Below are 12,342 nucleotides of genomic sequence, written 5' to 3'. Positions count from 1 at the left end.
GTACTCATTAAAACGTCAAAAAACTTTTTAAATTATGACATAATGCAATGCTGTTTGACCGTTGCATAAAAGCGTTGAATATTTGTTGTCTCCTTCAACAAATCTGAAAATCAAGCTAGAAGTTTCATAATTCAACGTAGATGGAAATTATGTAAGGCGGCCTTCTGAAAAACAATACAATTAAAAATCATTGTGCAAAATACCTATGCGATGCTATAGTGTGCGAGTTGAAGACAAGCTAAGTGAGCAATGTGTCACTCGCCGGAACTATTTTCTGTGCGTCAAACATGCGACAGGCGGATGTTATTGATTTGTTATGGCGCGAAGTCATATAGGGCACGCGAAACAAGAAAAAGCCACAACGATCTTTGCGAAAATGCGAATACATTAGCACAAGCAAAATAATTCGAAATGTCGAAGAGAGGATTGGCTGGTGGTAGAGCTGAATTTTTAGAAATTGGCGAATATAATTTTACATGGCCCGGTGATAATGGAACATTTCATGACTTTGGATCGGTAAATTATACAATGCCTACGGGTACGTACGTTAGTTGCCTTTGCGTTGTAGTTTTGTCACAATTAGGTTAAAAATTTTTTTTTATGTTTTATAGGCCCATGGTACTGGCCTTGGTGTCCACTTTGGAGGCTTCCACAACATCCGCTTTTTCAGGTAAGTAGGTTTAAGAACATATTTTTTTTGTGCTTACGAAGTAAATATGTGATAGAGCTACTAAAAAAATATGCTTACCTAAAATACCTAATGAGGGCTATCGCGTATGAATTCGCCTCTAGAGGCGCTAGTGTAGCGTGAGGTCTCCGAAATGTCAAATCTCATAGTTTTTGGGTGAGCTACGCGGGTTTATTTCTAATTGGAATAATTTTGTGAATATTTTGCATTACCTGAAATTAATTACTTATGGTAATTATGCGATAAGGGTCAATGAATGCCTGTGTTTTCAGACAGTTTTGTCTTTCGAATACTTTTGTCCTCCCTTTTTTCCGAACAAAACAGGACTACGCAAGACTGTGGTTGCTCGATATTTTTATAGTACGGATTTAAGGTTTTATGATGATTATATATGATTTAAATCTAAACTTTTTTTCACGCCCTTGACAACAAACTTTGAAAGCGACACTTAAAAACCTCACGCAATAGTGGCGCCATCTAGTAAGACAAAAAACGATAGCCCGCATTGTACACTACCTAACTATTATAGTGAAAATTGTGAAATATCATATTTTTTCCCTCTCATTCCGAGAGGAGGCCTGTGCCCAGCCGTGGGACGTATATAGGCTGGGAGGATGATGATGATCATAAGTATATTTTTTGAGTAAAATTCAAAACTGCAATGCAACTATCAGGACTTTATCACGTAGTAAAATACTCAAGTACTTAGCAGGCAAGTAGTTAGCTGGATGAATCGCGAAAATTTAAAATAAATCAAAGTTCCTAAACTCGAGGGTCGAGCTTTTTTTTCCTAAACCAAAAACCAGTTTACTTTTCAGTAATGTTACTGTTTTTTTATTAATGTAGCTTTCCAACATGCTGTTCGTAGCATCATACTGCGCTCCGAGCACAAAAAGAGGGCAACTTTGGATGCACACGATCCTCATTTTCGGTTAGTGCATTCAACACACTAGTGTCACTAGTTTATTATAAAACGACGAGGTACCGGTAGTATATTTGAGTAATAAATGTTCCTATAGGTAACTAACTAGAAGGCCGAGCCCTAAATTAACATTAAAGACAGTCCGTTCTATTTGTTTTTTTTATTCGACTAGATGGCAAACGAGCAAGTGGGTCTCCAGATGGTAAGAGATTACCACCACCCATAGACACCTGTAACACCAGGGGGATGCATTGCCAACCTAGAGGCCTAAGATAGGATAACTCAAGTGCCAGTAATTTCACCGGCTGTCTTACTCTCCACGCCGAAACACAACAGTGCAAGCACTGCTGTTTCACGGCAGGATTAGCGAGCAATATGGTGGTAGCAATCCGGGCGGGCCTTGCACAAGGTCCTGCAAAACCTGCACCTATGGTTCTATCTAAAAGACTGAAATTGTACAAAATATTCATACTAATAGTGTCTGTCTGCTCAGTCAGAATTTCCTCCTCCTTCTAATAATTTTCGACGTATTTTAGGCTTCATGCTCTATTCAATCTGGGCATGGCATGTCATATGCTCCCCTGACGCATTTTCATGGAACTTTGGCTTTGTATTCCTGAACCTCGCGCAAGTTGTATACCTGGTGTATGAAATGAGACCAGTCAAGTTCGATCCTGAGCTTGAAGAGATTTATCATACGCTGTTCGAGCCATTTAAGGTAGGTAAATTGTTTAGATGTCTTACGAGTACAAAGTCAGCATAGTTTTCTTATGATCTGAATTATAATGTGTCGTTAACGTAGCGCATCGTAATTAATTTAAAAGTGAAGGTACTTCATACCTTACCATGATGACTATGTGACTACATGGTGATTAAACTTTGCTAGGACTTGCTAATAAGATGACACTATTTAGACGACCAGATGATTAGAGAACCTGACTACGAAGGCTGAGGTCCCGGGTTCGATTCCCGTGTCGGGGCAGATATTTGTATGAAAAATACGAATGTTTGTTCTCGGGTCTTGGGTGTTTAATATGTATTTAAGTAGTATGTATCTATATCTATGTAATTATATTTATCCGTTGCTTAGTACCCATAACACAAGCCTTGCTAAGCTTACTTTGGGACTAGGTCAATTGGTGTGAATTGTCCCGTGTTATTTATTTATTTTTTATTACTTAACACATAGGTGACAAGACTGCAGTTTAAGCGCATGGTGTCTCCCGATTTCGCTCACGTAATGTCACTCCACGCCGGTGAAGCTTATGCCATGCAGAATCTCACCAAAACTGACAGACTCGGCCTCCTGCTTTCTGGAAAGGTAAATTAACATTGCTTTTATCAGCTTCTGTAAAAACTTGACTACTTCGTTTGTTTTTAAATGTGTTTTCTGACTTTCAAAGTCTACGAGACTACCCACCTACCACCTACCGGTTCAAAGGATCTTGTCCTACCAACGAGATACCTATTTTGCCAAAATGGCATGCTTTAAATGGCACAGTTAAGTTGAATATCTTTGTAAAACTATTCGCAATCAATTCCAGTTTTTCGTCATTGGCGTAGGGTTATATTCCAGGGGGTGGAGGGGGGGGGGGCTGGCCTGGATTTTTGTGTGAAGATATCAGTATTATAGAATTTCGAATCAGTAGCCCAATATCCTGGGGTGGGCACGACCATACTGCGGTGGGTACGGACCATCCGACCCCCCCCCCATATATACGCCTATGGTATTCGTAGACATAATACATACATTTAACATGTAGAACGCTTTAATTTCACTAAATATATTCCCCAATACCATTTTCGCAATATGAATTTCCACGTTTGAAGTTTCTTGTAGTTTTTCTTAAGGGGTCAGAAGTAGATACCATTAGGTAGATGCCTGCCGCTACACGTTTGTAACTTCCTTTCTTCAAACAAATGTTTCCAGTGGCGCCGCACATTTTGTTTGTAGGTACTCGTGCAAGGGTAAATTAACTATTTCACTCGTCCTCGTGTTTTTTATTTCGGCAGTGAAAACCAGACGTTTCATTATTGGAATCCTTATTTATTGATTCAATACCCTAAGAGTGTTTGAAACGTTTTATGTCCAAGGCACTTACTTACCAACTGAGATGAGACTTTTAGTAGCCACAGCGTGTTGATTTAAATATGAGGTTGCCAGCCATAAAACACGCACGACTACAGACAGTCTAAAGTTTTATAAGGTAGATATAGCGTATTTCTTGTAGTTATATAGCATATAATATATGTATAAATATAATTTTTCACCGCACGTTTTTTCCGAAATTGAAGAGGTTTTTTTCAGCGATAAAGCTCAACATTCTCAGCTTTGTCGCTATATGTCACGTGACCAGATTTGACGCTGGAAACGAGCGTCGAGCGGCTACATGAGGCCGCACCTTAAGAGTTATGATTCCTAGCTGCAGTTCATTCTTTCATTCTGAAACACAAATTATCCACGGGCCAGCGGTATTCTCCACGGGCAATATTAATGCATACGAAGCTGAAAAACGAAGTTTCTATTTGGTAAAGTGCTACGCAGTGAGAAAAATTTAAACAATTTATATCCGTCCACGTACCAATGTTCGCAAAATACCTATCGCGATATGCGGCCGAGCCTTTAACGATGAAAACGTGCCTAGCACGCGACACTTTCCCTTCTTTTATCACTTTAATACTATTTTATAACATTTTGTAAGTACCTAAGTACTTACATCAAAACACTGAAATATGTCGTAAATTAACTTGGAATAGACGCAACGACTTTGGTCTTACTTTCATATTTTGCAGAATTTTGCCCAAAGTCTTAATAACACACGTAAGTAAATTACTACCACCCTTAGTTATGTATGGCGCTGCTGGGTCACCCTTGCCACAGCCCTTGCCCATTTTGACTTGATATCGCCTAGAGGCACAGTTCTTGAGGGTTTGTTTTGCTGAAATGGTACCTAGAGTTTTTTGCAAAATACTTAGGTTATGAAATTTTACTTTTACTTTGTCTTTCAAAATTATCTTAAAGTACAAAAATGAAAAATTGTCAGCATCTTTGGTACCATGCCGCAGGGTCCATTTTTAGATTTATTATAGTTTTAGCTTATTTAATTTTATTGTACCTAATATACCTTTTTTATAGTTGGACCTGTATTGTTCTGGAAATAAAAATCTTTACAGTACAAAAATGTGTCTAGATCTCATAAAGACATTTTAGCATGCGGTCAAGTTATTCCAGTGGGTTGATTGGGGATGCTAATGGTGCAGGTAAATGGATTAGACGCGGGTTCTAATTCCGCCTAACCCAACTGAAATACTTTTCGTTTGGAAAATCTTAGAATTCGATTTTTGCATCACTTTTATATATGTACCTAACATCAAAATTCTGTTAAACTCTACCCATCTAAAACTTGTGACAAAATATAAACGAAAGTAGACGATTGAGTTGCGGGCAACTTCTTCAGAAACGTTAAGTGCTACCAGATTTATTTAACGTTAGTTTGACTTCGAAGTTCGGGTATCTATCTAACAAAGTGATTCCACGAACACGCGCTTTGGTTAGTTTTAAGTGATGAGTCGGATCTTTGAAAATGTATGGGTATCCGCGGATATGAATGCGGACTTCAATTTTCCAATTCGGTGCCATTAGGCATGATCTTGAACTGACAATTGACGCCGACAATCCCAATTCTAACTAATATTATAAATTGGAATATGAGGTTGTTTGTTAGCTTTCACTCAAGTAGGTACTTACTCAACCGACTGGAATCAAATTTAGTATGGAAATAGTTTGACACCCTGGGAAGGACATAATATGCCTTTGTGGAACTATAGTCGTCTACCTCACTTACATACTATACCTATTGGGCTTCAATCATTCCTGCTGGCTCGTGCTGAGGCACCGACTTTAAACTAGTAGAAAATTAATTTCAAGGTTTTTGAAGTCGGTTACATTTTTGTTAAAAAAAAAACATACTTTTTAGTGATTTGTAGCGAAAGTGCATCACACAACGATTCCATTGCTCAAACACAGCATAGTTATTGGCACTACCTATATTTCACTTGACATTAAACCCCCTGGGTCGTGAGGGTTTAAGCACCCTGGTGCTTAAAGGTTATTAGTTGGCAAGTCAGCGCAAAGAAGCAGTTAATTAGATTTAAAACGTCAATCGTATTATTTAGAGTGCCAGATTCACAGCAGTCAACTATAACTAAGACAAGTCTCTAAACTAATTATGAAACTAATATCATATCATTTTATAAAAGAGTACCGGTACCTACGGTCCTCTTCATCAGGATCCAGTTCACCAAATGATACTTTCTGAATGTAAATACTTGACTTGATGTTAAAAATGCCAAAATCGCTATAGGTGTGCTTTAAAAATTCGAGGGTTGCTCTCGATTTCTCTAAGATCCCATCATAAGATCCTGACTTGGTGTCAATGGGACCACCTCGGAAGAATGTTGTTTAGAATTAAAAAAGAATTTTGAAATTAGGCCCACTTAGTTAATACCTTGCATAGCGTGGTAAACGCCATAATAGTGAAATCTACTTATAAGTAAGTACTTTACCATTGCAAAATGCTCAAGAGGTTTGCCAGCATCTGAAATTAATAGTAGATACGTAGTCATACTTTTTGCCATGAAATTTACAACGCTTCGCGTGGCTAAGTATAATATATTTACCTTTATCCTGGTGTTATAGATGCGATACTATGCGAAAAAGTGCAGTTTTCGTTCATAGAAAACTTGTTTGTTTGTTCACTTCATCATTATAAAATACTAGCGCCCCACCCCGGCTACACGGGTAAAATTTCCGAAATAACCCTTCTCTGGACAGTCAGCTATGAAGGTTTCAAAGGCACTCCAACCACATTTTTAGGGTTCCGTACTTACCCAAAAAAGGTGAAAACGGGACCCTATTTACTAAAACCCCTCTGTCTGGCTGTCACCAGGCAATCCAAATCCAAATCAAGATATCAATCATGGTACTGTCATCGTTCGACAATAATCTCACCGGCCACCACTAAGATAGAGCATTTATTTTATTTACCTACACTTTTTCGAATGCCTTCAAAATGCCTTTCGAATCTGATTTATGCCATTTGGTTCTAAAAAGTCATATTGAGTTACAAATTGTTCATCGAAATGTCGACTATCGTATTTTAAACAGATTAGTAGGCCAATATTATCACCTGCTTAAATCCATCCCTTTCTTCTTTCTGTTTTCACTGGCTACTCGGAGAGATCGTTCACCGGCGATAAAAATAACTCGTGAAAATTTTGCTAATGTACCAGGGTGGAATCTTTGTTATGTTATATTAAAATTCCATATGTCTATCTCCCAAAGAAATCATTGTGAAATCGATTATGACAAGGTCCTACTGGTCCCACCTTGGAACGCGTTTCAGTTTCCTCGACTGCACTATACATTGACATCTATGTACTTACCTTAAACTTACATAGATGTCGATGGCACTATATTTCTCTGAACTGTTCAAGATATATTATATATTTATTGTACACTACATAATTACATTAATTATACCTATTATAACTTTGTGCGCACTGCAGGTAAATGTGATGAGTGGCCATCAGTTCCTGCATCCTATACTGCCGTGCGAATTTCTTGATTCACCAGAGTTCGAATCTAGTCGGGCTACTATAGACGAGAAATTTAAGGTAAAGTATATATTTTAATGATGCAATTAATATAGGATATTATAGCCGTCTTTATGAAGCATAAAGTTAACATAATGATAAGCGTTGTGTTATTCATATCATATTATTATGATTACGTAGGTACATAACATGCATAAATTACTAAAACAAATGACGTGCTTTGCTTATGTAATGGCCACATAATATCTATAAAAGAATGAGACAAGAAGCGAGAAACATCATTTTAATAATTTATTTATCTTAGAGTCTATCTAAAACAACATAATAAAATTTTCGTTCTTGCAATTAAGTTTGCAGGTGGTAGGACCTTGTGCAAGGTCCGCCCGGATTGCTACCACCATCTTGCTCGCTAATCCTGCCGTGAAGCAGCAGTGCTTGCACTGTTGTGTTTCGGCGTGGAGAGTAAGACAGCCGGTGAAATTACTGGCACTTGAGGTATCCCATCTTAGGCCTCTAGGTTGGCAACGCATCTGCAATACCCAGGGGTATTGCAGATGTTTATGGGCGGTGGTGATCTCTTACCATCAGGAGACCAACTTGCTCGTTTGCCATCCAGTCGAATAAAAAATAAATAAAAATAAAATAATAAATAAAAGTCATTGTGAAGTCCTACTTTTGCAAAATTACCTCAGAGCTAATTAATAAATTACCTATAATAATTATTTTCAGTTGTTTTAGAGTTCAGCTATATCTTAATATACTTAACCAAAACCTTATTTTCATAAACACTCGAAACTCTAGCTAGATGAAAGTATTAGGTACGACCTATCTTAAAAAATTCAGGCTAGTACTACAGCAAGTAACGAACGTGGAGATGACAGCATTTTAAAGTAGAGATGTTACGAGCTACCTCATCCCCAATTCTGTGGCTACAATACTTAACATCTGACCTGGATACACGAATTGAAGATATTTCAAGTTTGGTACCTACCTGAATTCTTTGGGTTTCTTTTTGATGTGTTCCATCCGTTTTCGATATGTTGATGCAAGTAGAGTGCGCTTGTTAAGGCGTCGTAGTATCCCGTTGTTAAGTAAGGCAATGGGGCTAACTAACACGCTTGGACGGCAGACTGATGAGTTCATTATTCAGGGTGAGGGGAATCCTGTTCCGGAAAGCCTTTGACCTATATTAACAAATGCTACGGAAAGGGGTTTGTGGCCTGCGTAAAGGTCGAGCCATTTGCCGGTAGATAGAAAATATTTGCTCTGTCAATAACGAATTTGGCGTGATCGATCTTCGATGTATTTTGAGCCCCCAGATGTCCCGTGAAGTCGCGGCACGCGCGTGATTAGAACAAATATTAAAACGCAGAATTGCACTGTATGCGCTCGACGATGACATGATACTGATGGATTACCTACTAAATAATAATTAGTAAATCATAAAACAACGACTATGATTCAGAGCAATTCATACTTAAACCAAACTGCAAATGAAAATTCTTACAAGGTCAAAAAATATTCCTTTGTACATTGTTTCCTTTACTTTACTTTGCATAAATTGCTTGTTTTCATTCAGGCATAGGAAGGTTGGAGGAAGAGATGTTTTATTTCCTAAATGACTAGATTGTTGGTGGGCGTGTTTAGGCATCCATTTCTCATTTCACGATCGGTTTACTTTGCCGTAAGTCACTGCGCTCTTTGGCATCACCTACCCCATTCCGCTGACCTAATTGTTGTCTGATACGGTCGAATAACAGCCAAAGTGGCTATAAATGCAAGAAACTGGGTTAAATATCGACAACTTAACACTTGATAGAATTAATTCTTTAATTGCTTTGCTGAAATGTAATTTTCTCTTTGTGTACCTGTTTTCTGTATCGCTTACTATTTCTGGTGTACAATAAAGAGTCATTGTATTAGTTGTAATGTAAATTATGTAATAACTAAGTTGCTTTTACTTTGTAATTCTACTTCTAATTTTACTTTTTGTAATTCTGTTTGTATTAAGTACTATACGGCTCATCTATACCTACACGTTGCCACTCAATCTCGTAATTGGTAAGTGGATTTAAAACACCATAGAGGGACTTATTGAAAACTTGTATACTTATTACAATTTTCCTATTCCTCAATGTAGAACACCACTGAGTATAAACGATAGGTATTTAGTATGAATGATGTTGTTGATATCAATCAAAAACTAGATTGCTTTTAATTATATTAATCAGAAACTTCAATGTTTAGTAGATTATATAAAATATTTCATTGTTTATGCAGGTATCAATCGTAGCTGCGTCGTCATGCCGTTACATGTACTGGCAACGCGTCTCATTGGAGTACTTGTTCGTGAAAGAGCCGTACTTGGCATGCGTCGTCACTACTCTCATAGCGCGGGACATTACGACCAAACTTTACGCAATGAACAACAAAATAGTCACGGATAGGGGATCCCATTTAGACATAAGGCTACCGAGTATATCGCACGCGTTAGCGCGGAGCCCGAGACGCTTGCGTTCCCTGAACAAGCCGCCGCCTCCAACCACGGTCCAACCCGTGCCTCCAGAGAAACGACCAAGTAAGTCTATGGTTACGTAAGTTCGCACCGTAAATCATAGCTTTTGAAAGTACACTGGTAAAATAAAGCTTCCGTTGCGGAAATTTTCGGTTAAAACCTAGTTGCAAGCTTGAATGCAATTCTGAATTTTGTAAGGCATACCGAAGTTTTTAAGGTAACTACTAAGTATTTTGGTCCGTAAAAATCTATTGGTGCTAGCATTAAGCATTTTTCTGTGTGGTTTGCATAATGTTGCAAGTTGCAAATCGTAGGTACAGTCAAGGGCAAATATATCGGCACGGCCAAAGTTACAAAAATATGTATACACGACTTTATGGACTTAACATTAAGGTCGTGTATACATATTTTTACAACTTTGGCCGTGTCGATATCTTTGCCCTTGACTTTAGATAGTAAAAATGTTCAGATAAATTCTCAAATAAGCAGTTATCATTCTATACATAAGTAAGTACTTAACTTTAACACATGTTTTGTTGTAAATGCAGTGCGGCCTCCGTTTAGCGTAATCTGACAAGTTACGTAGTCGCTATAATTTGTAGCGAACTCCATCACACTAAGCGCACGCCACAGTACGCCCACAGTGTAACAAAACCTTCACGACAGGCATAAAAAGAAACTTCCCACAGATTGCTGGGTCCGTAACGACCACCCCGAGCGGCACGAAGTCCGCGACGCAGCAGTGGACTACAACGGCGACGAAGAGTTAATGCCGCTCGCGGAGCACGAGGCACCAGCAGCCTCCTCAGACGACCTGTCAGTTGTCGAAAGCTGTCCCGACACCTCGTCCAAGTACCACAGCTGCGAGGCCGTTGAGATTGACGATGAATGAGACATTACATTAGACATCACAGTTCTAAATCTTCGTCGTACAAATGTTTGGCCTTGCCAGTAGCCAAAGTGCGAATACATAGATGATGTCAGTCTTAGTAGGGATTGCCAAAAGTTGAAAAGTCTAAACTACAGAAATATCCATCTACATCGAGCAAAAATAATAGCTTGCGTTATTCCGCATCCATAGATAAACGTATGTTTGAGCAGATATAACTCTCAATTATCCTTTTGATCGAGCATAACCTCAAGTTAACAGTTGTGTTGTATGCTTCATATCGTGTGTATTGAAAATATTTTTCTTGTTTCATTCTCAACCAAGATACAAATCACTAAATATTGTTTTATTGCAATTTTCTCTTTAACAGCAGGGTTTCCCGGTAGCGTGGGGTTACAATGGCGCTCCGCCAAAACTTAGCGCAGTAAATTCTTGGTGTCGTCATCAAATGCCGAATTCAAGCGTAGCCTTAACTCACTTGGACATCCTTTAATTAGAATTCTTGTGAAAAGGAGAGATAGAACTATTGGGATCCCTAGAAATCGTTTACATCGATTTCCTTGTTAAGTTTACTTGTGGAAATGTCTAATAAAGATTCCCATAGGACGTCACATGCTGGATGGTGTTTAGATTTCTGCTGCAGTAGTTATGTCTTACGCTTTTATAATAATAAACGATGAAATAATTTCTTCGTTTAGTTCTTATTTACCTTTCCTCCAATTGGTACGTGAAATAGAAACCTCAGTGAAAAATTGAACCTATAGATGTTAAAAAAGGTTGTTTTTTAGCGCACCGACAATACAATTGTCGCCTCACGAACATCATTAGGTATAAGTAGTCTTCATTCATCTATGGTCTCACGTAAGTTCAAAGCAAATAACCACCTTATGCTTTTCATGGGTTCTACCTTTTTTGTTTTGTCTAATAACCGTCGAATATTATCGTTGCTATAATTAGTTTACCTAAAATACTCTTCCCAAAATAATACATGTTGTAGATTTATGATGTGATCACGATGTGATGAAGATTTATGGCCTAATTGAGATTTCATTATCTGGAAAGGTTTATCGAGGGTTTATCGGATTATTAAAAAAGTGAACTCGAAGGTTAAGATGGGAGCTGCCGCCTTAGTCTTCTAACCTGACCTATCCGAATCGCTTCTGCCCCGATAAGTCATGCTCTGTATTGTATGCAAAATATTAAATTGTCATGAACGTTTTTCTGACTTTGAAAAAAATAAATAAAAAATAATTAATTCAGAATCTTACTCAATTTAGCAGATTACAGGTTGGTGCCTCCGTTAAGTATTAAGATACCTGTGTCAAGAGACTCCGCTAGTCCATCGAATGTAACATTTACATGCACAATGTTACAATTTATACTTAATAAAATTTTTGAAAAAATTAAATCAAAACCAGTGTGAATTTATACATTAAGGTAAAATTTTACGTAAGTTCACTATCTGCGAACTGCGAATGATGAGGTAACGGTAAGGTAAGTACAAAGTTTTTTATACATATTATTAATTACAATAAGATTTCCGCAATAATATTTATGCAATAAGAGCGCCTTGGGAAATACGGTTATGCAAAATGATATTCGGAGAAACAAATCTTCGGTCATGCAAAATCAAAGGCCCAAATCAAACTTGTTGGATCATTCATTCGCTTAACTACCTACCTCAACTTAATTGGTAGGTACTCGTAAGTGTA

At 37.9% G+C, this 12,342-nt stretch overlaps 1 protein-coding gene across 1 annotated transcript; it reads left to right on the top strand.

Moving 5' to 3' along the window:
* The first annotated feature begins 145 nt into the window (after positions 1-145).
* On the top strand, positions 146-11,319 carry LOC141433304 (popeye domain-containing protein 3-like). Its single transcript, XM_074095281.1, has 8 exons — positions 146-538; positions 612-670; positions 1,535-1,619; positions 2,147-2,328; positions 2,800-2,931; positions 7,179-7,286; positions 9,507-9,804; positions 10,431-11,319. Exons 1-8 carry the CDS (start codon positions 412-414, stop codon positions 10,631-10,633), a joined length of 1,194 nt encoding a protein of 397 aa, XP_073951382.1. The 5' UTR covers positions 146-411; the 3' UTR covers positions 10,634-11,319.
* Positions 11,320-12,342: the final 1,023 nt, after the last annotated feature.

This window comes from Choristoneura fumiferana, chromosome 12 (genome assembly GCF_025370935.1).
Source record: "Choristoneura fumiferana chromosome 12, NRCan_CFum_1, whole genome shotgun sequence".
Lineage (NCBI taxonomy): Eukaryota > Metazoa > Arthropoda > Insecta > Lepidoptera > Tortricidae > Choristoneura > Choristoneura fumiferana.
This window is presented reverse-complemented; position numbering and strand designations above follow the sequence as displayed.

What these genes read in the sequence shown, in the direction of transcription:
- LOC141433304 (XM_074095281.1), top strand. Translation starts at nt 412, where the DNA reads ATGTCGAAGAGAGGATTGGCTGGTGGTAGAGCTGAATTTTTAGAAATT. An exon ending in CACAACATCCGCTTTTTCAG is followed by an intron (nt 671 to 1,534) that starts GTAAGTAGGTTT and finishes TTATTAATGTAG; the next exon opens with CTTTCCAACATGCTGTTCGT. An exon ending in GCCTCCTGCTTTCTGGAAAG is followed by an intron (nt 2,932 to 7,178) that starts GTAAATTAACAT and finishes TGCGCACTGCAG; the next exon opens with GTAAATGTGATGAGTGGCCA.